Source organism: Pelecanus crispus, chromosome 4 (assembly GCF_030463565.1).
Source record: "Pelecanus crispus isolate bPelCri1 chromosome 4, bPelCri1.pri, whole genome shotgun sequence".
Taxonomy (NCBI): domain Eukaryota; kingdom Metazoa; phylum Chordata; class Aves; order Pelecaniformes; family Pelecanidae; genus Pelecanus; species Pelecanus crispus.
In genome coordinates this window covers 83953208-83979980 of record NC_134646.1, presented here as the reverse complement: position 1 = coordinate 83979980, position 26773 = coordinate 83953208, and the positions used below count along the sequence as shown (strand labels likewise).

Genomic DNA, 26773 nt, shown 5'->3' with positions numbered 1-26773 from the left:
AATGCTTTAAGAACCCAGAGAAAAAGGGACTCTCCAAACAAAACCGCTGTTGCTTTGTACTTCATTAATACACATGATAATATACTGCAATAGTTCAGCGGTATCGTAAGCACAAAGGTTTGAGTCTTCTGGTGATGCAAGAGAGAAACAGGAGTCTTTGACACTGGCCAAGTGTTGGGTGAATTGGGGAAGAACTCAGAAGGTGTATCCAGCAGCTTGGCAACAGGCAGAGGCAGTGTACTAGCTCCTTGGATTTCTCTGCGTTCAGTAAGCATTGGGTAGGGAGGACAGTAAGGCTAGGAATTGTGTGCGCGCTTTATCCAAATCACGGGGCACCAGCTGATTCGAGGGCTGATGAATCCTGGGCTGTGTGTTTATCCTTCGCAAGTCAGGACCGATGTCTTCTTGGGCCTGGTGGAATATGGGTCTCTGTACCCTGTTCCTTCATGCTCTTGAGGGCACCTACCCAGAACCAGATGACCAGACACTGACATTCATGTACAAAGACATTCTACATTGGTGATCCCAGATTAAGGTTTAACCTTAACCATGGTCTCAGGCCATGTACTAAAATAAGGTGATGGGACCCGAGAACTACGGGTATACACAGTTAAAAAGATGGCTTCTAGGAGTTTGCAAAGAAAAATAGGATACTGCTTGGATGGATTGGGTAGACGGAGGTAGAATTGGACTAGTCAGGACTGGTATGAGTTTGAACCTCTCTTCATCAAAGACTTGGGCTGATCCTGATGTGGCAGGACAGTGTTGGCTCCAGGGGCTGCCTCGTGTGGCTGTGAATTTTTGAACTGGCCCTTGTTGGCTTTCATGAGTTGAAAGATTTTTCCGTCTGTACCATTTCTGTAATGATTGGTTTGATATCTGATCTCCATGCTTTGAGCTAAATCCTCTTTACCTAGTCCCGTAGTTACATGATCTGAAGCTTATGCTTTGTGGTTGCCACAGAGGCAAAGCGAAGCTTCATCGCTGTGTTGTGGAACTTGTCGGCACTGGGCATGTGGTTTTCTTTTTCTTTTTTTTTAAAGTCTTCACCACAAAATTGCCACTTTTGAAGGTTATATAAAGAGACGGGAGTCTGAAAATCCTTTGACTTCTCTGGAAATAGTCTACACGGTACAAGAGGGTGGAGATTTCTGGAGTTTCCAGTGCTGGTGTTCCAGGCCAAAAAGTTGTTGCATCCCAGTTTGACCTCAGTTATCCTTACTATGCATCCCATTTTAAAGGCTGGGTCTAGTTCACAAGTTTTCTTTCTTTCCTGCTGGACTTTTTTTTAATAGACTTCCTTAGGATTTCTAACTGCAGAGCATAAGTTTGAGCCGAGTTCCCTGAATACGCTTGTTTGCTTTTTCCATAGGTTCCTTAGAAAGAGAGCTTGGACGGCATGCAAAGTTGTGAAATATCTGCAGACAGCACGGATGATCCTCTTAGTAGTGGCCTACGGAGAAAACGACAGCCTCGAATAGTAATTATCGGTGCTGGGCTTGCAGGCCTGTCAGCAGCGAAAGCACTCTTGGAAAGCGGTTTCACGGATGTAACTATCCTTGAGGCGACTGACCGAATTGGAGGCCGCGTGCAAAGTGTGAAACTTGGTAAGAGCAGCATTTTGGGAGTAACGCGTTGGGCTTGCTTTATTCTGCTAGCGAGGCTTCATGTTGTCGTTATGTTAATTTGACCTTGGAAATGTGCTTATTCAGTCAACGTGCACGTGCAAAAGGTTATTTGAGGTGTGATGTTGGCAGGAACATAAATCCTTGGGGCTCCTTTCAGGGTGGGTGGGTGAATCTGAGCTATCTTGTGCATCTTTTCCAAGGGAGAGCTGCTCCAAAACCATCTTCTATGAAATAAAGACCTCGGTGATCGTTTTTGTTCGTACAGGAAGAGCTCCGTGTAACAGGTCTGTGAGAAGCGTTCTGTGGTTAAATAACGGTATTGAGACAGTTTCCACCAACGTTTTCAAGCCTGACTCTTGACTAGGAGCAGTCAGTAAATCTCCTGGCTAGTGAACAGCCATTTCTCAGTGACTTACATCACTTGCAAAGGGGCAAGCTCCAAGCTATTCTATTTCACAAATAGCCTCATTCATTTCCCTAGAACTAATTTACTGTGTAGAGCGCTACCCACTGTGAATCAGGCTGCTGGAAAAACCTCTTCAATGTATCCTTTCATCCTGACTTGCAACTTTCCTACCTCTGTGGCTTCCTTTCTCAGTGTGTAATAAAGGTGTAGACACTGGATATTTTAATCCCATGTCAATTGGAAGGGCTTGTGAAATCTCTAAATGCAAAACTACTGGAAGAAACGTTACCCTTTGCAGCACGGTAGTCAATGAAACTTTCCCTGGTATCTAGAAGGGCATTGCCTATGTCTTCTCCACAGGAGGCAAGAAGCTCTTCACTTTTACTGAATTGCCTTCCTGATTTCAATTAACTAGTTCTTTTTCTGATCCCACTCTCTGTATTTGTTAACTTTGGCCTCTTGCTGCCCTCCTTTCTTTTTATTTGTCAGGTGCTTACATCACTTACTCTACTCAATAAACCCACCACAGTAAATAAACAGCAGTGTCCTATGAACTTTCAGAAGGAAAATGAATGAAGAGGCAGTCGCAAAAATCTAATCTCCAGGGTTTGAGTAGGGCGCTTTACATTCTGCTGAGACTTGGCATAGAGGTTAGAATGGGAAGTGTGTCCTTTACTCACAATACCCTGTATTAAAAATATCCTGGATCATGTCTGTGAGAGAAGGGAAGTGTTAAAGACCTGAAATCTTCAGGGAGCGATGTATCATTTTGTCAGTGCATCTGTGAAATAGTTTTGTTGTACTAGTATTGAGACCAATTCTCTCACCTTTGGACACCTTCACTGGTTACTCATGTCTTTGCCTTTGCTGGGAATCTACCTCCTGTTGGTTAACACTTCTTAACGTGAGACAAGAGCGGGCTTTTCAGTCTGGTGGAGATCTTGCAGTTGTAGATAGAGCTTATTTGCAGAGCAGAGGACTGGAATCCAAAGTCTTGATCTTTTAATACCTTTCTTAAAACTACAAACTGTCTGTCTTTTCTTATCTTTGGTAAACTATCAAAGTTACGCAGTGTGGGTATGGACTGCAGTTCTCTCCCAAGGTGGGTCCGTGTTCTGGCCCCTTGTGCGCTCTGCAGATTCACCATGCCCTTTAGCCAAACAATTTTGGAGCTCTCTTGGGTAGTGAACTCTTCAGAAGCAGCACGTACTCAGAACATCCTTAGTCCCTGGTATGAGGGCAAAAGGGCAGCATGGTCCTGGGCTGTGTTTTCTTCTTATGTACTGCCTGGAGCAGCAAGATTGCACCTGGGCCATGCAAGACCTGCTCATTTCTCAGAACTGGCTAAAGCTTACAAAAAACTGTACAGAAGTGGTTCTTCTGGGTCTTCATCATACAACCATTTTGATCTGCTTGTCTGAATGGCATTTAAATGTTAAACTTCTCTGGCCACTCCCTTGTCTGCAGGCTTGACTAAAGGTATGATTTAAATCTTCAATAGAGCTACGATGGCACCTTCTCAGGGTTGTATCCTAATACGTCCACTCTCTCTGAGCCACGCTGTGTCTTGCAGGGGACAATATTTTCCCTCAGCTTCACAGAGTATGTTGCTACTCAGCACAGGGGAATAATTTGGATTGTCAGAGGTTTGGTTCATCGTTTCTAGCACAGGTGAAGCAGTGGGTTTGTGTGTTTGTGAGTTGTAAGTGTGTTTCTTGTACATAATCTGTAACATCTGTATCCACTGCAGATATTTCACAACAGGATGCCCAAGGAATAGTCAGGGCTGCAAAGGGAAATGTGAAAGTTCCCGTGCGTATTCAGAAGGCTTGATATGCAATCTGTGCGTTCCTTTGGAAAATTGCTGGTATGGTATATTGTTGTGTATAGGCCTGTTTTGACTGCTGCTTGTGCCTCAGTAATTACATTCACAGAATAGGAAGCAGATTTTTTTCTATTTTTTTTTTTGTATTGGATGATTCATTCAAGGTAGATTAATACTGAAACTAAAATCTTTTAAGGCCCTGAAAGTAAATTAGCTATCTCTGTTTAAAAAGGTGTTATTTAATTTTACACTTTTAAATAATATATCATGTAACTTACACTAAGTAACAACTGGCTTCTCTGCTTGGCAGTGATGATAGTTTCTAAGTATTACAGGCAAGAATGACTATTTTTAATTTGTTGGAATTTGATTATATTCCACACAGCTACTGAAAACAGGAGAGCTTGGAACACGTCATAATTGTTACCAAGCACCAATACAGCGGGACCTGCTGGCATGTTTTTTTCTTTGAAAGATCAGGTGCCCCATAAATAAGAGCTATATATAGGAGGATTGTTAATGTAGCAGAGAGCAAGCCCCTGACATAAAGCAGCAGGCAGTATTCCTGCTGCTGATCTGGCATGTGATGACTCGCAGGAGGATTGCATTAACAAGGTGACTGCCACATGCAATATTTATGAGCTTTGTACCTTTGGCTGCCAATGTACGGCAGTCATTTCCGCTAGGCTGGGTGCTCTGGGAGTCTATTGGAGTTTGTGGCGCCTTAAATATTCACACGTTTATGACTTGATGCTGCACACTCTGAGGCACATGCTTTGTCTTAGGTACACGTAGAAATCTTGTGCTCTTGAGTCCTGTAATGCATGTTTTGAAGGGCAATCGGCATGCTCCTTAATGACAAGGTGGTTGTCTGCTTGAAAAACAAGATACGTGGAGCTTCCCTTGGAGGCGGTGTCTCACCTGGAGAGCAGCATTTCTTGGAGCTTTGACCCGTTAAACTTGACTGCATTATAGCATAGTGCTGCAGTGTCTTTCTGCCTGAGCATATATTTACATGTTAAACAGTATATGATGACTTGTAACTGCACGCTCCTTTCTTCATCAAGCAGGATCCTATTAACTATCCCACTTAATCAGGCATTCACACACCTCTGCAGAGCGAGCTGCGCAGTGTGGTGTCGACTGGGATGCTGGGGGAACGCAGCTTTGTCAGACTTCAAAACAGCTAGCTTTGGACTTCTGAGAATCTGTAAAAATGTGGGTGGAGGACATGACCCAAGCTTACTTTTGGCACCTCCTTTCAGCTGCTGAGCATCTCCCTGTGCTATCAGCCCAGTTGTGGCCGCGCTGGCTTGGGGGGGGTCAGAGCCCTGCTGCAAACCCTGTTAGTTATTAGGAAGGGAGAGAGTAGGGCTGACCAAACTGTGTTTTGCAGGCAGAGAGTATAGGTGATGAAGACTAAATGTGTTTGGTGTTTAACCTGCCAGTGCATCTTTTTAAAGCAACTGATTTAAATTTTCAAAGGCATAAATAATAAAATACAACCTATTCACTCATTTGGGAAATGGAGATCTATTTTTGTATTGCAGTTAATCTGAGGTATATTTGTAAATAACATGCATTTTTAACCACAGGACAAGGTTCAGTATGCAAGCCAATGTTGCTATCCCAGGGCAATCCAAATTTTCCTGCATCTCCCTGCTGTAGATGCTTTTCTTCCTGTGTCTGGGTAGCCATCCCCCTCCTCTTGAACACAGTGGATATTTGAAGTCTTTAGGTACTCTGTTCTTTCCCTACAACTATAATATTTATGTAAGTATCCTTACATGTCCTTTTTGCAGTAGTGCAGTGTGGCTTCTTAGAGCTCTTTTCCTTCCCACACCGCCTTCACTAGTACGTGGCTTGTGCTACAACACGATCAGACTGCTGTCTGGTCACGTTCTTAAGTGCAGGTTTAGAGAAGGTGATTTAAAAAGGCCAAGTAGCAAGGAACAGCCACAATAAGAACTGGGAACCTAAAAGATTCTGAATTTCGCCTCAAGTATCAGAGGTGTGTCACTGTGATATATCTTTATTGGAAACATCCCATCCTTCTAGCACTATCTAAACTTGTATCCCAGAGGACTGGTTTGAAGAACACTGGCATTGCCTTTGTCTAATAGAGAAGGCTTCCTTAAGTGATGTTCAAACATGTGTTGTCCGTGGGCAATTGTTCTGCTTTTGCACATGTACATTTGATTTAGGGTTGAGTGTGACAAGCTTTCAGGAAAATGTGCTTCAATAACTAGTTTGCTTGGCTTACTTTCCTGCAGGGCACGCCACTTTTGAACTGGGAGCTACGTGGATTCATGGTTCACATGGAAACCCAGTCTATCATCTAGCAGAAGACAATGGTTTACTTGAAGAGACTACTGATGGTGAGAGAAGTGTTGGACGGATCAGTCTTTATTCCAAGAATGGGGTGGCTTATCATCTTACCAACAATGGGCAAAGGATCCCGAAAGATGTGGTTGAAGAATTCAGTGATTTATATAACGAGGTTGGTATTCAGCTGCTTTGTCAGGTTGTAGATCTGCCTGAAACAGTGAGACCCCTTGACAGTACAACGCTCTGGGTACTGGACAAAGGTAGAAAAACAGTAACGTCTTTAATGCCTTTGCAAAAAATCAGCGTTTAGTTTGCTGTCATCTGCTTAACTATACTCCATTTGTCCTTGATGTGGGATTAACTCACTGTTGTTAGGAAGAAGAATCTTTCCACATTTGTCATCAATTTAATCACTTGCAACCACTATTGCTGGGGAGATCCAGTAATTTGCTCTAGAAAGTTGCTACTTAATTAAAAGAGTAGAGGAGGGATCAAATTACTAAACAAAGTAGAACGCAAAACCTTAGCAACAACCAGCTAAATATTGCAGCCCTGTGACATTTTATTGATGTTATAAATACCATAGTGTGCTGTGTAGTATGCTGAAGTCAGTGCAGTATCATAGGAATTGCAGGTTTTCTTGCCTCAGAAAGAAAGGAACGTCTTCTCTGGTAGATTCAGACAAGTGTGGACTTCAGTTTCAGGTTATTTTAACTTCTTTTGATCAATGTTCAGTGATGTCCTCTTCAGTTCAGTGTAGATGAGGGCCTCAGTATGTGACAGAAGAGCCAAATAGAAAAAAAACCCGAACAAACAACTACAGATGCAGAACCTAAAAATACTAAATAGAAGCCTGCAAGATGGAAATGAAAATGCATGTTTAGTGGAAAGATTGACCTCTGCGAAAGAAGCAATGAGCCAATGTTAGACAAAAAAGGCCAAATTTACTTCAGTATAACTCGGCACTCCTGCTGTCATCCTAGCATTTCTTTCAGAGGGAAAATGGGGTTTCTTACTGATTTGTAATGTCACTTATGAAGTACATTTAGGGGGGTCAGTGCAGAATGTCAGTGCTCCAGGTAATGTGATCTCTCAGTGGGTTACGTAAAATGGAGCAAAACACTATTATTTTCATCAGGCTGTAGCCATGCCTAAAACCTTCAGATTTTCATCTAACAGTGAACTTCACCAGTATTTGATGCTTGGCTAAACACACACTAGATTCAGGTTACTCTTGCATACTTTATGTTTAAAAATATGTCCATGAGCATTTAGAAAGCCACCAAGAGAAAAGTCGCTGTAGCCTGTAAAGAATTATCAAGAATTGAATGGGGAGCAGAAATGGGGATTTTTTTTTTTTTTTAAAAGACTTTGACACTGTCCTGGGTCTCTGAACTGGAATCTGTGACGGGATGGCACAAAATCGTTGCAGTTTTAGAGAGGGGTAGTAGGAATTTCAAAGAAACCTCATTATGGAAGGAATTTAGCAACCTGTGGCAGGGAGGGAATTCTTCTTGGACAAATGCAGGTGGAGATAATTCATCTGAACAACTTTTCCATATTACCGGATTGAAAACAAAACCAGAGCCAGCCAGGAAAAAAGACAGGCGAGATGTGTGTGGAGCAAGATTAAGTGCAACTAGGACTAGAAAAGAGAGGAGGAGTAAGTGAAAATACTGCAGTGAGCAGCATTATTTATGTAAATGGAACACCGCCAAACTGCATGCAGTGCTCGGTGATCATCCTGTCTCAAAGATGATAGGAAAATCTCCAGCAAAGGGAGGGTGTCAGAGGCAGGCAGACTCTGAAATGAGAAGAGAATACAAAGATGAGAGCTACTTAGCTTTGAGATACAGCCGATAAGATAAAGGCTATAACAAGGTGCCAGTGTTTTAGAAATGCTTAATTTGGTAAATCTACCCTTTCTTTTAAAGCAAGAGAAAGGGGGCAGCCAGTGACATGAGAGAACAACGCATTAAAAGTTAATCTTCTTTACGCAACACATAATTAGGTTATCGTTGCCACAGGATATCTTTATCGCTAGGAGACAGAAAAGGCTTTCACATTTATGGATTGTAAAAATGTCTACAGCTACTCTCTGTGATAAAAAATATGTAAGGGACAGCTTAAGCCAAGAAGAGGACATCAGCCAACCTCTTAATTGCCGTTGCTGGGGAGGTGCTTTCTCTGTCTTCCTTCAAAGTGTGCTGGAATTTCTTGCAGGGGCAGCTCACAGTTTTGTTGAGCTTCTTGTCTCAGCCTTTTTGGGGGGTCAGATTGGACGATCTTCAGTGATTTAAGACAGCTGACTGGTTTCTTCCCTGCGCTGCGTAGGAAAAGTAGGAATTAAGGCGAGCTACGTGATCTCCTGAAAATCTCCAGTTGAAAAAGACTGCATGAAATACAAGTGCCCCTGTGGCTGGGCAGCCAGGAGCACGCGCAGCAGGCGTGTGGCTTTGGGGACCTTTTCCTCTGGCATAAAGTGCAGAGAACGTTTCTGTTTACACATGCTGAATCTGCCTGGTGCAATTCTGGTTTATATTTTAATGAGTCCCCTGCTGCCCCAGCATTTTTTTTGCATTTTCACTAGAGTCCATTCCATCATTTTTTTTTCATCCTGGCTGGCCAATACTCTCTTGCTTTAACTGCTGATGAAATGGGTGCTGGGGAGGAACAGTAGGAATTTGGTCTTCAGTTCTGAATCTCTGTTTTTTTTGAGGAGGCAGATTTTTTGAGAGGTTTTGTTAAAATGTCTTGAAGTTGTCCAGGATAAAAAGCCATCTTACAGATCACTAAATCCTGAGGTCAGGCTCCTCCCTTTCGTCATAGGAGCTCCCAGACCCTTCTCAGAGTCTTGGGGCAGCCTGCTGTTAGCAATCCCGCCGTCGTGTCATCTCATCTCTCAGGCTGCATCTCCCCCTTTAGAAGAGGCTGAGATAGCAAAGCCTGTGACACACGCTGTCCTGACTTGAAAAGAAAAAAAAATCAAAACCAAAACAACCAGCAACCACATGATGGATGCAAAGCCTAATCAGGGATGGAGCACTGGCATTAACAGTGGAAAATGTAGTCCTGAATGAATGGGGCTAAATTTGTCACAGTTTCAAATGCCTGCCCTCCCCTGCACAGCTGGCTCACTTCCCATGCACTCACACACCGCCCTTCTTTCCCTGCAGCTGCTGTCATGTGCTTGGGCTCCAGCATATGCCTTCAGCTCTGCTCCTCCATCTGTGTCTCTCTAGCCCCAGTTATCTTGTCATCTGGCCACCAAATTCTAGTGAATGCAGAGTGCAGAGGGTCTCCCACGCGTGTTTCACTCGGGTATGTGGAGTCACTGAAGCTGGAGCCTGGCAAGGAGAGGTCTCTCCTCTGTGTGCTGAATTCTCCTGGTGTGAAAGGCAAGGCACCCCAGTACCTCCAGAGCTTTGCCTCGCTAGTTCATTTGGAAAGTCCTTACGCTTTTTCCAGGCACTTGTCCAATCTTTTTTGGCTGGCTTCTTCTACTTCAATACAAGTTTTGCTTCTTTTGTTTGCAGTAGCCTGAAATTTTAATAGCTGTAGGGATGCCTCACAGAAGCCTTTATTTGGTTACGAGGAAGCCGAGCAGTAAGAATGCTCAGCTCTTCATTTCTGTAGCAGAAAGTTCCTTATGAGAGCCTGTCTTAACCAAGAGGCTGTTGCGCTGCATTGAAGTCAGTCAAGACCTATCACGAGCTCGTGACTGAGGTGACCCAAATCCTCCTCCGTGAGAGCACCTGCAAACTGAGCAATGCCTGTAAGGAAGCTCTCCGGTCCCGCAGAGCAGCTACCTGGATTTCCAACCACGCGTTGCCAAGCCATGCACCATGAGAAAGGGCATTGAGCCTGCTGTTGGCAGGACAGCTCTCCAGCCACTGTTGTTTTAAGACTGTCCTTCACAGACCGTGTACTGTGCGGGGCTGGCACTGCTCAGGGTCATCATCAGCCCATTTGGTCAGTGGCAAAGGAAGGGGGCACCAGGGTGCGATGTCCATGCCACGTATTCATAATCTTCCCACCTTCCTCTCTGCTCCTGCTAGGATAATTGAGGGAATCCTGGGGCTGGGGGAGGATTTTGGCCTCTGCCTGCTTATAGCACATCTGCATGATCCTCAAAGAAAAGCATCAGGAGTGTGACCTTTGAGGGTAAGGTCTCTAGCTTCAGTGTCTGCATGTATGTATAACTGCTGGGAAAATGTGAATAGGGACAAGCCATCTCAGAGTTGCTCTTCTGTCCCTGCTAAATCCTCATTTCCCTCTCCAAAGAGGCATTTAAGGCCAGCTCCCAGGTATTTGGGAAGGGTGGGAGGGAGGCAGTGAGCTTGACAAGTTAAATGCAGGTGAAAAATCACTCTGCTTTGCCTCCCTAAGAATTTCACAGTCCATTGGCCAGCCTGATTTAGAAAAAGTGCCTATTTTTACTTAGGCTTTTCAGTAAGGATGTGGTCCCTAAAGACCTGCTTCACAGGAACCCTCCCTTTAACAATCAGCTAATTAATGGCCTTGTTATCTGTCAGCTTTCTCCTGCGTGCTGTGCAGCTTCTGGGGAAGGGATGCAGCCAAAGAATGACAACGTTTTCCACCCTTCTCACCCCCACCCTGTGCTGGGCTTCATGCCATCCCCAATTAAGCTCCAGTGCCTTGCCTTGTGTTATCGTAGAAAGCAGGACCAAAGGGCCACGGAGAGTCACCGTTCCCTCCCTGCCTCTCTATTGCACTGACAGATGTCTGGCCTGGTAACAGTGTGGACCTATCTCCATCGTGGTTTTTTACTGACCGGGGATTAAGTCACTGCAGTTTTTAAGCCAAGTAAGAAAAAGACAATGGTACGGATTGTCACCGGTGCTAACAGGAAAGAGCGTGGATTGGGATGTGCTTTCCTGACCTCCTTCAGTGCTGAGAAACTTCTTTATCTAGATTTGCTCTTCCTAAGAGGCTGCCTCTTCCTGTGGTGGAGGAGCACGTATGTAGTAAACACGTGTAGGTGGATGCCTGTAGGTAACAGAGAGGACATCCCCGGTGGAACCCATGTTCTCTGCAGAGACCCCGGTTGCAGGATTCCCCAAAGCTGGTCAGAAAGAAGACAGAAGATCTAAGCTGAAGTGGAGCCATTTTAGGGTTATGGCCATTCAATTAACTGCTTTTAATTTCTGACCTTCAGCCCCATTTCCCCATAGGATTGTGTGTAAACCCTCAGAATTAGGGATGGAAATCTGCACAGAATGAGTAGTCACTTGAGATATGCTGCGTCTTTTGCTTCTGCTGATGGTTCTTGCAGACAAGCTTCTAGGGCCGGTTCTGCCCAAACCCAGAGGAGCTTTAGAGTGAGAAATGATTAGGCCATTGTGCTGGGATGTGAGTTTGCCAGCGGTAGGAGCTGGGAAATGATGCAGTCTGTCCTTATTTTTTCTTCCTGCTTGTATCAGGTCTGTGGTCGTAGAAAAGGGAGATCAGTCTGGACTGTGTATGGTGTAGCTCTCATTGCTGATGGGCATGGTGCTCTCGGTTTGGATGCATGGATATTTTGTGTAGGGTTAACTGGAAAATCAGCAGTATCTTTCAGGTGGTTCTTGATGCTACCTTTCACCAGGCTTTTTGAAATAAAGCCCACTTGAACTCTCTCAGGAATCCTTCTTTCATCATATCATGATGAAATGATTGAAAGAGAATGTGTCTTCAAATCTCACAATTGCTTATTCCCCATGACTTCAGAGGTGGAGCCATAGGCATGATGATGCTTTCTGTTATTATAAGCAGTTTCCCACCTGAGGAAGCAAAGTCCAAGTAACTCCAGCTCCAGACAGTACAATTCTGCTCCTACTTCATTAGAAACCTACCTTAAGTGGGACTTGTAGTGAACCTTTTCCATAGTTTCTCATACAGGATGTGTTTGCTGCATGTGTACATGAAAGAATACATGTTGAGCATCTTTCTGATTCTTTTACTATGATAATGTATCTCTTAATGTAGGACTTGCTGTTGTTTCTCCTCTTGCTTCTTTCCTACAACAGCTTTGGCTTCTGTTCTTCATCAAATGGTTCAGCACCCCCAAGAAGAGAAAAGCAAAGAAATAACAGGGATTCTGAGAAAAAATAATAAATCCTGGTGGTGATTATACTTACCTGCTGTCTGATCGATGGGATAACATACACAGGAAAGACTTTACTTAATGTTTACATCACTGAGAGCTGTGCATTTCTGCTCTGTCCTCTGTGGTGCCATGAAGAATACAATGGTTAATAAAATCACACCCATGGCTCACTTTTGGCCAAATGGTAGCTGGGTTTTAATGCAGCTTTGCTTGTCTCGTGAATGTGTTATCTGCTTACAGTGTGCAATCGGCTTATGAAAGCTGAGCTGTATTATGCTGACGCAAGGTCTATGCTGCTTGTACTTGCTGAAAGTGGTTTGGGCCTCAGAAACCAGTGGACCTGAGAACTGCGGGATGTTGAAACTGCTGAAGAGCTTTTGGCATTGGGGAACAGAGTAGACACTATTTCCTTTCCTTTGCTGGAAGCCTTCATTTCATATAGGGCATTGGTCTCCACATTTCTTGTCTGGAAATATCCTTCGAAAGACCGTGTCCCAGTCAGTGTCTGCAGTTCTCTTCTGTATTCAGCAGTTCCGCTCCTTTTTCTTGTGATTACTTCTCCGCTTCTGTAGTTTATTTTCCCCCTTTTCCCCCTCTTTCTCTTATTTTTTTAATTCAGTTTCCTCCTCATCCCTTAACTTGTCCTTATCTACTCTCCTTCCTCCATTCACTCACAGACCTGCCCTCTCTTACTCCTACAACTGCCGTACATTTTCCATCACTACCTCCCCTTCCTCGTCATCCCTCTATTTTGCCTCCTCAAATTCACTTTATTCCTAAAACCCAAGAGAAAATCAAGCTTCTGGGGAGCATCAAGGTGGGAAGAAGCTAAAGCATGGTGAATTAGCCGTTATCAGCAGAGCATGAGAAGCTGTAGAAGCCTTTGAAGGAGAGGCTGCCACAGTTTTGCCATCTTCCTACCAGGCATTTACTTTTGAGTTGAACTCCTCAGTGTGTCCGAATAATCTGTCTCCAAAAAAGGATCCTAAGCTGTATTCAAACCATCTTAGACAGGAAAAACTCACCAAGCAGGGATCTTACCTCTCTACTTGTAAGTGTACTGTGTACCTCTGTGGCATGATATAAATGAGGTGGTGACGCATTCTGGACAAACAAGTCATTAATGGGATGAGTTGCACTTCTGGGAGGCATCTTTTAGAAGCTTTCCTGTGTTGAAAGATTCCTGGGAGTTTTTCCATGGAAATGAGGGGCCATGATTCAACTGCAGGCTCTTCTGGCAATCTTACAGTCAGAAGTACTGATTACTCCAGACAGCCACAAGCAGATGGCCAAGGTGGATGTTTGTTTTCTTGCTTTTCCACTTGTACAGTGGAAAACTGGGGTTAAAAATTGTCAGAAAGATCTCCTTCAAAGACGAACGATTTGTTAGAAGGGGATTTTTCTCGTGGTCTTTCTCAGGCTGGCTCCTGTTGGGGGGGGCTACGAGGGATGTCACTTGTTTTCCATGGATCTGTACCTGTGCTCAACGAGTAAAATGTGTATGCATACAAAATTCCTTTGCTAAGCCTGTGTTGGTTGCTTCCTATTTTCCAGGGAACAACAGAAAGCTAAATATGAAACTGAATTCCTCCTCCCTGGTGGATTCCTGGGCATTATTGCTGAATAATTAAGACTAATGGAGAGGGTGGAAGGCCTGGTTCCAGATTAGAGCAGTCAAAGATCTGAGCCCTGCAACCTGAGAAATGTTTTAGATACAGAGTCTGCACCTGGGATTGCACCTGAGACTCCGAGGTGGGAGAAGAGCTGGTGCTTTTTTGTCAGATGTGAGGAAGCACGTGGGTCCTGCTGCTTGAGTTCACTCCCAGTAGACTTTGGATGGAGACTTGAGCTTAGTCAGGCTGTGACACTGCTCAGCAGAGCCAGAAATTACACATAGAAAACCTAAGCCTGGTCTGCAGAGGTGCTCTGCAGTCTGTGCTTGCCTGGCTTACTGATCCAGCTGCAGTATCTAAACTGCTGGTTGAACAACAGGCTTTAGCTACTGAAAATGGCAGGACCGCCTCACTTGGTCTTCTGCAAGTGGTAGAAGGGACATGCTCGAATTAAAAAAATAACTTAATAGTAAGTTAATAGTAACTTAATGACTTAATAGTAACTAGACTGTTGCAGGTGAGTAAGGTTGGTTATCTTTGCCTGGAGGCAAGTGTTGCTTCCTGCCTTCTAACCAGCATAGCTGTGGGTGCAACCTGACATGGCGTTGGAGCAGAGTGCACAATAAACTGCCAAAGCTGATCTCTGGAGTTGGCAAAACAAGGTGATCTGAATGTGCTGGTTTTGGATGGAGGAAAAAGCATCCTGCTTGGGGCTTGGATTCTGCTGTGAATCACGTTATCCATCTTTTTGTCCTGTCTCTGGCAGGTCTATAACCTGACTCAGGAGTTCTTCCAACGAGGTAAACCAGTCAATGCTGAGAGCCAGAATAGTGTGGGCGTCTTTACACGGGACGTAGTGCGCAAACGTGTCAAGGCCGATCCGGATGACACAGAGGCCGTCAAGAGGCTGAAACTAGCCATGATCCAGCAGTACCTTAAGGTGTGTGTGCACGTCGTTGTTTTTTTGTTTTAACTAAGAACAGACAGATCTTGAACCTCAGAGACCTGGCTAAGCCTTGCCCATCACTGGGGAATTGCCTTCTGTGGTCTCTTGCAGCTGGGGCAGTTTGTGTTCATATTGACAACTTTTCCTCATGAGGCATATCTGAAGATGGTGGGCTGCAAGAAATAATGCCTTTGCTCTTCTTTTTTTCCCTTACCTTAAACTTCCAGCTTTCTAATCAGAAGGGGATTTCCTAGGCTCTGTTAAATTTTCTGGTGTGATTTAACATTTTCTTACCACCTGAAGCTACTCTATCGTCAGCTTCTTTTAGTTATGTCTTGTCTTGTGCCTTACACCTGGGACCCCATGGTCCCACCTGCATGTCTTTTACCCCCTTCTGCCTCTGTCCACATCTCAGAGACCAGAAGAAATGTAACTTTGATACTAGTAATTTGCTGAAGAAATCCCTGGAAAGCATTTTGAAGGTAAAGCAATAAAATCAAAGGTAGATTGTATAAACCCATGTCCTAATCGTCTTTCCTCACGGCTTCCCTAGTTCTTTTTATCTCCTTGATGCCTCGGCCTAAATGGGATCTCTGTGGGATGAGGACTTAATGCTGCATCAAGCACTCCACAAGTAAAGTGTAACAGTCCTTCCTATTTCAATTATAATGACTTAAAGGCTTATGAAATGAGGCAGGGGAGGCAAAGTGGCACTCTGTGATGTGGGTAAGTGTATGGTATTCACTATTTACAGGTGGGAAGCTGAAACAAAGAGAAATAAAAACCTAAAGAGTCTCACAAGGAGATCTGTGATAAAGCTGAGATTTCAACCCAGGCATCCTGAGCGCTGTTCTCATATCTTACTGTCCTAACCCGAGAGATCGTATCACAGGGTGTCTCCACAGCTTCCACTAAAGCCTAGTTATTTATTGTGTTATCCATGTACCATCACCCATGCAGACAATGTTAAGTCATTTGATACAGCTGTTTTTCCTTGTGGTTACTTCTGCAAGGCTGGCAAATCCCTTCTCATGTGTAAATACCTGAGAACGACAAAGCTTCTGATACTTAAGACTATCAGATCAGAGTGGTTGCTGAGAGAGTGGGGATTAGCTGGTGTCTCAGGCAAAGTGTAGTCTTGGTAGTTGCCTGTTTTTCTCCCTGGCATTTTTCCTTCATGGTTGAAAGAATCAAATAGCCATCACTGTTATCTTCATAATGTGGAGTGTCCTGTTGGAGCATCCAGGCAGGGTGAGCGGCCTGTTGCATGACCCTGGCTTGCAGGGTCTGTGCTGTGGACCAGCAGAACTGACCCTGGGTGGGTGTTGGAGCGTCCTCGCCCAGCCCTCAGGTGGGGTGCAACCACAGCAGACTCAGAGGATAGGTCTGCTTCAAGACCTAGCTGCTGGCGACCTGGCCCAGCAGTCGTGCCTGCTTTGTCTTCACTGGAGTCATTGGGCCATGACCAGGAAGGGGCGACCACCTGTTTGTCGATACAGTCACAGGAGCAGCCTGTGAACTACTTAGTACAACTTTGACTTGTTTGCGTGACATCTTAGCCCAGCACAGAGATTCCTGCCCTGCACCAGGCTGCTCCACAGGGAGAGGGTATGGGCTTGCCAGCCTTCCAAACATGGTTATTACAGTGTGGAAAGGCCTGGAAAATTGGCCAAAGGGTGAGGCATGGAATTGTAATGTTCCCTTTGCCTAAAATGCTTAAAGAATTACAGTGTGCAAATCATTGTGACTCCAGTGATTTGAAGATTTTTAAGATCACTATGTCCCATGCATCAGTATTATCATTAGAAACTTATCACAAGACAGGCCAAACATCCTGCCTTTGTTCCAGGGATTGCTGGAAGCTACGGCTATGCCTAATACTCCTGCAAACATTAACCAACAGGTCCCAAATCTAAAGCTTTGATAATCATATCAAGTGAATCAAACGTGACTGTCTTGCATCTTGGCATTTCCCTTTTCTGTCTCCTCCAGTTCCTTTTGCGCTGGGTCCTCTCACCTCTGGCAGATTCTTAGCTTGCTGATTGCTGACTGTTTGACAGCACGCTGAAAGCTGCAGACAGCAGAAATAGCTGCCAAAAGTTTTTCATGGCTCCTCATGGGAACATTTATTAACATTGGAAAAAGCATCTGATTAAGATAGCTCCAGCTTCTGTTGTAGGAGCACCAAGCAGCCAGTCCCTGGCCAGTGAAGCAGGGTTTAAATGATAGAAAACAGTCACAGCTGTAACCCAGAATCATGCAGAAGCAAAGACATCATTTCTGAACTCTGGCTGATGCAGCTTGTTACCATAACAAAATGGTTTCTCTGGTTGGAAGGAAGGCTAAGGATTGATTTTGTCAGATCCTGTGGCCAAACACTTCTGTACTAGCAAAAATAATGTGGTTTAAGAGTGGGATTCGGGACTCCCAGCTTGTGCAGCTCCTCTGTGCCCTTGCAATGTTGTGCTGTGGCAAAAGGAGTTGCTCTGTGGCAATGTTGCTTTTGTGTTGCTTTTCCTTAGGTAGAGAGTTGTGAGAGCAGCTCCCACAGCATGGATGAAGTCTCGCTCAGTGAATTTGGGGAATGGACCGAAATCCCTGGGGCTCATCACATCATTCCTTGCGGTTTCATTAAAATCGTGGAGATTTTGGCCCGCTCCATTCCTGAGTCTGTCATTCAGCTCCGCAAGCCAGTCAAGTGCATCCACTGGAATCAGTCAGTCAGCAAGGAGATTGAGAGGGTGGCTGACCACAACAGTGACCTCCCTGAGGAGGACAAGGGCTCTGATGTCTTCGTAGAGTGCGAGGACTGTGAGTTCATCCCAGCTGACCATGTCATTGTGACTGTGTCCCTGGGAGTCTTGAAGAAACGCCACGAGAGCCTGTTTCATCCCCGCTTGCCTGAGGAGAAGGTGATGGCCATTGAGAAGCTAGGAATCAATACGACTGACAAGATTTTCCTGGAGTTTGAAGAGCCTTTCTGGAGCTCTGAATGCAACAGCATCCAATTTGTCTGGGAAGACGAGGCAGAGAGTGAGAGCTTGACTTATCCTGAGGACCTGTGGTACAAGAAGATCTGCAGCTTTGATGTACTCTACCCACCAGAGAGGTACGGCTATGTCCTGAGTGGCTGGATCTGTGGAGAAGAGGCTTTGATTATGGAGAAGTGCGATGATGAAACTGTGGCAGAAACCTGCACCGAAATGCTACGTAAATTTACAGGTCAGCCATGCTCTGGTTCCTTTGGTGAGTGCAGAAGAGAGGGAGAGTGGGGCTGGGGTGTTGAATAACCACTAGGAAGGAAATGCACTAAAGTAATTTTTAGTTCTTTGGCCTTTTATGTCCCTTTGAATGGGCTGTGTGTGGGCTTCCAGCATACCTCCTGCTTGGGTGTGCCTGAAAGCTATTTATACAGAGGGGCTGATAACCAGCTCAGGAAGCGGTGGGTAGAAGTGCTTGAGGATTCCACATCCTCTGCTTTATTTAATCACAAATAACTCTTTAGCAGCTGGAACTGTCAGACTCGGGGCTCCTGAGGACTGATCTAAGCTGTGGAAAGCAGCATGGCTTTTTCAGAGCTAGTGGAGTTGAGCCTGTTTAGATCAGCTGAGATGCGGTGATTGAATCACATCCCTGACTTCCATTCAACATGAGTCTGTGCGGAAATCTCATTGGCCTAAATTTCCAAGTGTCCGTTGATGTTGAGAGTTTCCATTTCTGGGTGGTTCACCTAAACCTTCCCGGACTTCACAGGTTTCACATGTACTGAGCACACATCCCATTAAAGGCAGCAGTTGGACCAAGACATCTTATGTGTATTATGCTAAGAAAATCCAAGATGAAATCACTAAAAGTAGTAATATTTTAACAAGCTGGGCCTTAGTTTGTCTGCAGTCACTTCTCTAGAGCTTGCACGCCTTCCCAAGGAAAGGGCATTTTGGGTCTATGAAGTAATTGTGATCCTCTGATGGGAGACACTGTATAAGTTCAAGTGTAAGGTAGTAAAGCTGAAAGAAATAGTGATTAACTTACTGGTAGTCTTGAAATAAGGATTTTGGATTTATACATAATTATAAGCAATTATAAGAGCAGTGTCCTCCAAGATTAGATGTATTTCATGCTCTTACAGAGGTGAGTCCCATGATTAAGCTATTTATATCGGCCCGCTAGCTCGTGTTAGCCAAATCTCAACACCCAGTGGGTTTCCAGCCTTACGTCTTGTCCATGGACCTCCAATTAACTGAAGAAATTTGCCTTCACAAGTGTAGCTTTCCCGTGTGCTTACAGACCATTTGCTACCAACAACGCGGAGATCTAGAGAAAGGGTCCTGGAAGCTGAGGGCTACCTGCACAACTGGCTACTGCAGAGAAGTAGGATGAATCAGTGAATGCTGGACTCCGGACAGCTTCTGCTTCCTGAGCTGTTTCTTTTCAGTGGTGTTGGGTATCCCGATGTTATGTTGCAACGTCAGTAGATGCATGCCTTCTTTCCTCCCGACCTCAGCAGGCCAACTGCTGCCCTACGCAGGCGTAGCAGGAGGCTCTTCTCTTTAAGGCCAAGTTGTTCCAGTGCTGACGTCTCCCAGAGAGTATAAACAATCTTGTTTGTTGCAGCTCTTCTTGCTTAAGATCTCTGTTTTTTCCTAAAACACCTCGATTCACTGGTGAGAATTTGGCTCTTCAGGTCTTTCTTAGTTTGGCAGATGGGAGTATACTCTCCCTCTTCCTTCTTGGGTACCTTCACTGTTGTTGTTATTGCTTGCATGTGTTGGATGTTCCTCTCTTCCTCCCAGGATGGAAATATGTCGGCACTGGGTCATTGGTATGTGCTGCAGTTGCTGTTCCAGCTGATACTGCACCTGGTCACTGTCCATCAGACTTCAGCAGTGTGAACTCTGTCTCAGCCTTCTGCTAATCCTGGGTTATCTAACCCTGGAGAATTTCAGACTGAATTTACCAGGGCCTTGCCCTGCAATGAACATTTTGTGCATAAGCCGAGAGGTCACCTCTCAGCTGCTTGAAACTGCGAGAAGAAAACCTGTCCCTGGAGTACCCATTACACAACATGACCTCTTCTACTTTCTGCCCCAAAAACTTGTTTCTTTGTAGAAAACCTTTTCACAGATCTCCCGGGATGGCCTTGCTAAGGTAGCTGTGTTTATCCTGTTATCCTGGCTCCCATTTTCCCTAGCTGCTTCACAGAAGCAGCACTATCTCAAGGCTAACCTGGACCAGGTGTGCACAGCAATCCGTGCACCGACCATGCTCTTCACTAATCTGCTTCATCGGGAGTGTGAGAGTGGGTTAGACCAGCTAGGAGGTGGTTGGGGGGGTACAAAGCAGCCTTCTGTCTGTGATCTAACTGCAGTCATTTCTGAAAATGGTTCGTCTCCTCTGGTCCAATTAGCACCACCAAACCCAGCTTTTAAAGCGTTTCCCACCATCCAGCTTCATGTAAGAGAGCTAACTGAGTTGGGAAACTAGTCTTCCCAGGATCCTAAGCCCAGTGGAAGGAAAGACTCTTCCATAAGGCAGTTCAGATCTTCCACACCTCACTTGGTGCTCTGTGACATCTTCTCAAAAAGCTTTTCTCTACTGAGTACAGAGAGCACCTTATATTCAGTAATGAAAGTAGGTAGTATGAGCCTTTTAATGTTCACTTTGCTTTTTGTAGCTTTCATGTTCTGGGTATAAAATCCCCCACATTCTTATTTCTTCTTATTCTATTAAAGAATTAATGCATTAGCCAGGTGGGTTCCCATCTTCAGCTGTGTTTTCCCAGTGCATTGCTCATGGAGGCCTTTGCTTTGGCTTCAGAGGGTGTTAGACCAGTCCTGTGTTAAATCCATTCTTTTAGACTCGGTGCTATTTCACACGGAGAATTTCTCTCCGAGAGGAGATGATCTGTCTCTGTGACCTTAAATTTCACATGCAGGTTAGTGTTGCGGATTATCTGGCTTTGCTGTGAAAAGCTCTGAGGATTGTTCTAACCTGAGAACCATTGACAATTACTGCTTTTCACAACCGGACGGCTGAAAAGCAGTGTCCTCTAAATCTGATTAAATGGGATGCCTTCGAACAATTAGAAGTATTGCTCTGGTTTCTTTGTTGGCTAAGCTCTGAGTATTATAAGCCAGAAGGCAGTAATTGCAGGCCTGCTCCCTTCTGAAGGACTCAATGATTTGTCAAGCTGCGGCTGGAGATGCCCTGAGTTTTTCTCCCCGTCCTCCAACAATTTCTCTAGAGAGGAACGGGTATCTTTTAGGTGCTGCATGGTACCTGCCAGCCCCACGTGGATGCCTGGGATACCCTAGTGTGTCTCTGGTGGCTGTAGGCACTAATGTGTGGGTAGTACCACAGATCTCTGTTGGCCTTGATGGGGTCTAAGATACCCTGCTCTCAGGTAGGCAACTAAATTTGGGTGTCTTAGTTTAGATCTGTTCAGTGGATTTTATGATAATCCCGTGTCTCATAATCAGCCCATAACCAATAAATCTATGTAGCCACACCTCCCAGTAGCTGAGTAAAGACAGGATTGTTTGAGGCACATGGAGTTGTCTTCCATAGCTTCAAAAGTGGGAATCTGTGGCATAAAGATAGGTGTCCTCCTGTTTTAGTGAAGGGTAATGTGGTTTTTTAGCCATTTTATCTCTCTTTGGACAGTGGCAACTTAGAATTCTCTACATCTGTATTAATTGTTACTTTCATCTGTAGGCAAAGGCACATGTTTACCCACCTATTCAAGAGCAGGTTGAGAAAGTCCAATTAAGTATGTTCCTTGAACAAGTGTGGCCCTCCCACTCTTTGTAGTTTCTGTCTTGCAAACAACAGTTCAGGATCAGAGCTTGTGTTCTGTGTTCCCATCTGACCTTCAACCAAGCTCCTCCTCTCTTTGTGCAGCAGAAATGAAGGTCTCCTGATTTTTCTTTTAGAAACAGCTCCTCACATTAAAAGGTGCGTAAGTGCAGAAGCGCAGGGGCACAGTAGTTGTACAGTGGACACTTGCATCATGCTCATGCGTTCTGATGTGTTGAGGAACCTTAAAGGAGCTCAGGAGAGCTGGTACATCTGCACCACACAGCATGGTGCTAGAGAAGGAGACTGGCTTCGGTTCTGGGAGCTGTACAGCTGCGATTTCAAGTACCCAGGCTCCTTAGCCCTGCTCCATGTGGGCAGCTGGCTCAGGCTTTTCTGCATGAGCTCTGCCATCTGCCCAGGGCCATGTGCTTGGTGTTGCTGTGCTGCAGTTTCCCTTGTCATGAAGTTGCTACGTGAAGAATAATTCCTGGGTGGGAAGGCTGCTGTTCACCTGCTTGTATACACGGTACAAGGTCATCCATGGGAAACACTAGAGACAAAGCTGTTGCTTTTACCGGTCTGAATGATTGCTCTATTAAATATTGCTGGACTTACACGATTGTTGATTGGGCTTATGACTCCACAGACCCTTTTGTTAACAAATTCCAGTCTTTCAGCAGATCTGTGGCCTTATCTGCAGGCTGACGAGCCCTCGTCTCATTGCTTGTAACCCTGTGTGTTCCTACTGTTAATCATCTTTTTATCAACATCTTACTTGTTGACTCCTGTATTGAAAATCTTCTGGGTACCTTGACAGTGGAACACGAGAACATGCACCAGCTACAGAAGAGGCACCACCAGCCCACTGCAGAGACCTCTTCTATTTGAAAATACCTTGTGTGATTGTGTTTGTGTAATGCAATGTGATGGATGACTGCTTTGGCCCTCTTTGGTGTTGTGTCGTCTAACAGCTTTCGTGGTGTGTTCTCCTGGGCTTTCCCACAGCCCTTAAAAATAAAACGTGATAACTTATTTCCTTGATGCATCTGTGAGCTCCCTGTTCTCAGACTCCCTTGGGCTTTTCACTTCCATCCCAGGCATTCCTGCTTTGAAGATTCTTGGAGGAGCATATTTTAGAGGCTTTGTTATGCAAAGTTGTTACTCCTGAAACAACATTCAGTTGAAGGATGTATTTTGTTTGCAGGGTATATTTATTTGCTAGTCTGTGCCATATTTTGATCTGGGGGTTAGTGGTTAGAAAGTGTTCACAGAGTACTCTGGCAAGCCATCCATGACTTTGCTGTGTTTCAGCCCAGTATTTCATAGTTCTGGTTGACACGTGATACTCCTAAAAGTGGTAGCTGAACCAGGGAAGTAACCTGCTCCTGATTTTAAGGAATTGAAGACACGGCTAGTAGAACTAAATAATGTAGTGCCTAACTAGTCTTTACAGTTGGATGTCTCCCTTTCTAAGCAGTGATGAAGAAAGTGGGGGAATTTGGATCATCTTCGTAGCAGGCTAAACATGCTGAAGGGTTACAGAGTCAGGGTCTGAAGCAGGCACAGGAACTCGGCAAGATGCAAACATGTTTCAATTACTCTTGCTTCTTGCACTGACAATCTCCCAGACTCCAGTAGCTGAACCTTGCCTGGATATGTGAGGAGGCCTCAAGGGTGGCCCTCAGCTCTCCTGCAGAGAGAATTTATCTTCATTGCAATTCTCCATGTCCTGTCTCCCCATTCCTCTCCTGCCAAGCTAGATGTGATCACGGGACACCAACAAAATCTTGGTCAATGACACTGAGATGGTCTCAGACCAGCCTAGGGTCTCCAAAGTATGACTCTCCCTATTTCAGTTCTACCTAAGGCTCTTGTGGCACCAGCTGGTGGGCTGCCTTGGCTACAGTCCTGGATCCCATGCACTCCTGTACTCTTTGGGATGGGGACAGTGGCTGGTGATGGCCCAATCAGTGGTGCACTCAAGTGCCCCTCACCTCTAGGTCCTACATCCTCTTAGCAGGGGAAATCCTTACAGCAATCTAGAAGTCCTACTTCCAGCCTCAAAAGCCTTCTTTCCATGCCATGTGCATCCCACAGAATGGGTCTGTTGAATTTTAGGTTCATTCTGGGGGCAACTGGGTAGCAGTTGGAGGGAGTAATACTGGTTTTGAGAACTTTCTGACAGGTTTTCCTATGCTCCCGCATAATGAGGATTTGCCTTCTAACATCCTTATCTCCATTCCTCTTTGGAGGCACACCTCTCTCACAAGACTACCTAAACATACAGTTTAGACTGGGCACCCAGTTAAATACCTAAAATTAGGCAAGATCAATCATATGCTTGATCACCACCAGGCTCCCCATGGCAAAGGAGACCAGGAGATGCTCTGTATTTTCAACCAGACTGTGTCCAGGGTTCCCTGAAGCTCCCCAGTCTTTTAGGAACGTAAACATTTTAATGATCTTTCCCCAAATGGAAGACTGCAGCTGAGGTTAAAAGGGGTGCTATTTCTGTTATATAGATACTTGCAACTCAGTAACAGAGGAGAGATCTGGTTTAGGGCCTCTTTCCCATAGCCTGCAGGCTCTGCTGGGATGTATTTTCAATAAATCAGAGTGAATACATGCCACTGCACACCTTGCACAAGCATTGCCATGTTTCCTCTCAGACATGGTCTTACTTCTTGTCTTCTCCTGCTTTCCACCCAGGGAATCCAAACATTCCGAAACCTCGCCGGATCCTGCGGTCCTCCTGGGGCAGCAATCCCAACTTCCGTGGATCCTACTCTTACACCCAAGTTGGGTCTAGTGGGGCTGATGTAGAGAAACTCGCTAAACCACTGCCTTATGCTGAAAGCTCCAAAACTGCTGTAAGTACGGCCCACGTCGGTTCTGTGGCAAGAAGACAGGCGTGACGCTGGGCAGTGGGTTTTCTGTGGGGGGGTTGAAAGAGACAGGTTGGGCCTCCACTAGTGTGTTTTCCAGGTTTTTTTATACATACCCCTCTGGACGAATAATGTATGTAGGATTTTACGTCTAATGTTTGGAATCCCAACATCTCAGGGATTCCTGCATCTCTCTCTGAAATTATCAAGAGCTGGGCATCTGCATGGCTTTTGGAATTCTGATCTCTGCATTTAAAGACCATTAGCCTTACTGGCCAGTTCAAAATTCCCTAGGAAAGCACGTTATTCTGTTTTAAAGCCTGGTCTGAATATGGAACATTAAATGCATGACCTCTGCTAATGGCTAGGTCTGAGCGTGTCAGAGGTGCATATTAGGAAATCTTTCTGTGTTGGTAGTAGAGGGTGAGGGAGGCCCAGTCCTTGGCTGGGGGACTCATGCACTGGCAGGGGACAATGAATTTGCTCCTCAGACGCTGCCTTTGCTTTCTGAATATAGCGTGGAGAAGAAGAGGATGCATGGAGATAGTTACCACGGCTCAGCTGATGAGCAGTAACATGTTAAGCCAAACTTACCCTGTCATTCAGGGTTATGTGTCCAAAGCCAAAGGCAATGGCTGATGAGTACGCAGTCTCTAAGCATCTGCTCAGTCCATTTCCTCCACCCAGAGCCTGACCCTGCCATGTAATTTTATTCAGCACAGAAGTCTATTAAAAAGATAGCAGGAGCTTTAGGAATCTTTCTCTGTAGTTCCTGGGGAAGAGAGGTACCTGAAATTCCTGCCTCAGAGCTGAGTTGGCAGCAAGTTTAGCAAGCACCTAACTATTGATGAAAGAGATAAGACACTGTGTCTCACCCTGTGGGTTTTGAGACATGACTATTTATCCATCTAAAATTGCTGTCCAGAAAAAAAAATCCTTAATGCCTAAAAGGCTAAAGTATAATTTAGGGGAGCAAAGGGCAGAGTCGGCAGAGAAGTAAGGTGCTCTGTGACTCGTGCAGATTTGTTTGAGGTTCCTGGAGCTAGTCTGGCTCTGCGATGGTGCCTCAGCCCTGCAAACAGCTCCGTGCAGGCACAGCAACGAGGACGAGCTTGACATTGGCAGACGTGCTGTGCCTGTCCCCGTGGTGCGCCACGTTGGGATTTTGAGAACCAGCACTCTAAAAACACTGGTGTCAGCTCATGGGGATGTGGGAGGGCACAGAAAGTTTTGTCTTCCTTTTAGCCTCGCGTCTGCTTTCCAGTAAGCGCTGTTGAGCATTTCCGCTTTTCTTATCCCCTCCAGCCGATGCAGGTGATGTTTTCAGGGGAGGCCACTCACAGGAAGTATTATTCCACTACCCACGGTGCTGTGCTTTCTGGGCAGAGAGAGGCCGCTCACCTCATTGAGATGTACCAGGACCTCCTGCAGTGCCGGAGCTGAAAGCCCCATGTTTGTGAACATCACCAACTCCCAAATCCTTGTACAGGTGTGTGGAGGGGTTCTTTTTTAATTTCAGTTCACAGTAGAACAGCCTTTATCTTTTTCTATTAAAAAAAAAAAAGCCCTAACTGTTTAAAAAGTTAGTCACCAATAGCTTCATTTCCATGTGCTGTATTGTTAACAGGGAAGGGTGCTCCTTTTGTCTGGTAAACTGTTTCTTTGTCATTTTAATTCTAACTTCACTTTTGGTGCCTATCATATTTTTTTTTTCTTTCTGTATTGTAAGTGCCTTCTATACTAAAATAAATGTTGTAATAAAAAGACTGAGTGTTTTGGTACTTCCTGGATACTTCACTTAATAACTTGCAACTCTTTCATTCAGCGTTACAAAAATAGGGTTTTTCTTGCTTCCTACAAAATTTGGAGTAGGAGGATCTGGAGATAGATCTGGATACTCAACGTACCTGTTGATCTTACCGTTTGTTCAAAGAATTACAGATTAGCACAGAAATCGCTCTGTATCACTACCCATTTAACTCCGTGTGTCACCTGTCTGTCAGCTTGTGTGGGCCTTTGTGCTTCAGGAAACCTGCCTATAATTTTGTGGGGGAGTTTGTCTTCCCTCTGGGTTCACTCAGCCAGCCTGTGGGAAGTTATCAAAGGAATTGCAGCGCTGCAAAGCAGAGACAAACAGCCTTGACAAAAGCAGCGCTGGAGACTGTGTCCACATTTGGTCTGGAATAGTATCTTGGTTTTGAAGGGAGTGCCCCAGTCATTCCCACTTTTCAAAAA

The 26773-nt window shown here is 45.0% G+C and overlaps 1 protein-coding gene across 3 annotated transcripts; it reads left to right on the top strand.

The window, feature by feature from the left end:
* The first annotated feature begins 1399 nt into the window (after positions 1-1399).
* SMOX (spermine oxidase) lies at positions 1400-25981 on the top strand. 3 transcript variants are annotated; one of them, XM_075709574.1, is made up of 7 exons: positions 1400-1607; positions 6133-6359; positions 14676-14849; positions 17378-17612; positions 17715-18077; positions 24363-24523; positions 25844-25981. In XM_075709574.1, the coding sequence occupies exons 1-7, from the start codon at positions 1400-1402 to the stop codon at positions 25979-25981; spliced, it is 1506 nt and encodes a 501-aa protein (XP_075565689.1). The 3 variants fall into 3 exon arrangements, with proteins under 3 accessions (XP_075565689.1, XP_009485610.1, XP_009485612.1); XM_009487335.2 differs by having other exon boundaries at positions 17378-18077; XM_009487337.2 differs by lacking the exons at positions 14676-14849; positions 17378-17612; positions 17715-18077; positions 24363-24523.
* Positions 25982-26773: the final 792 nt, after the last annotated feature.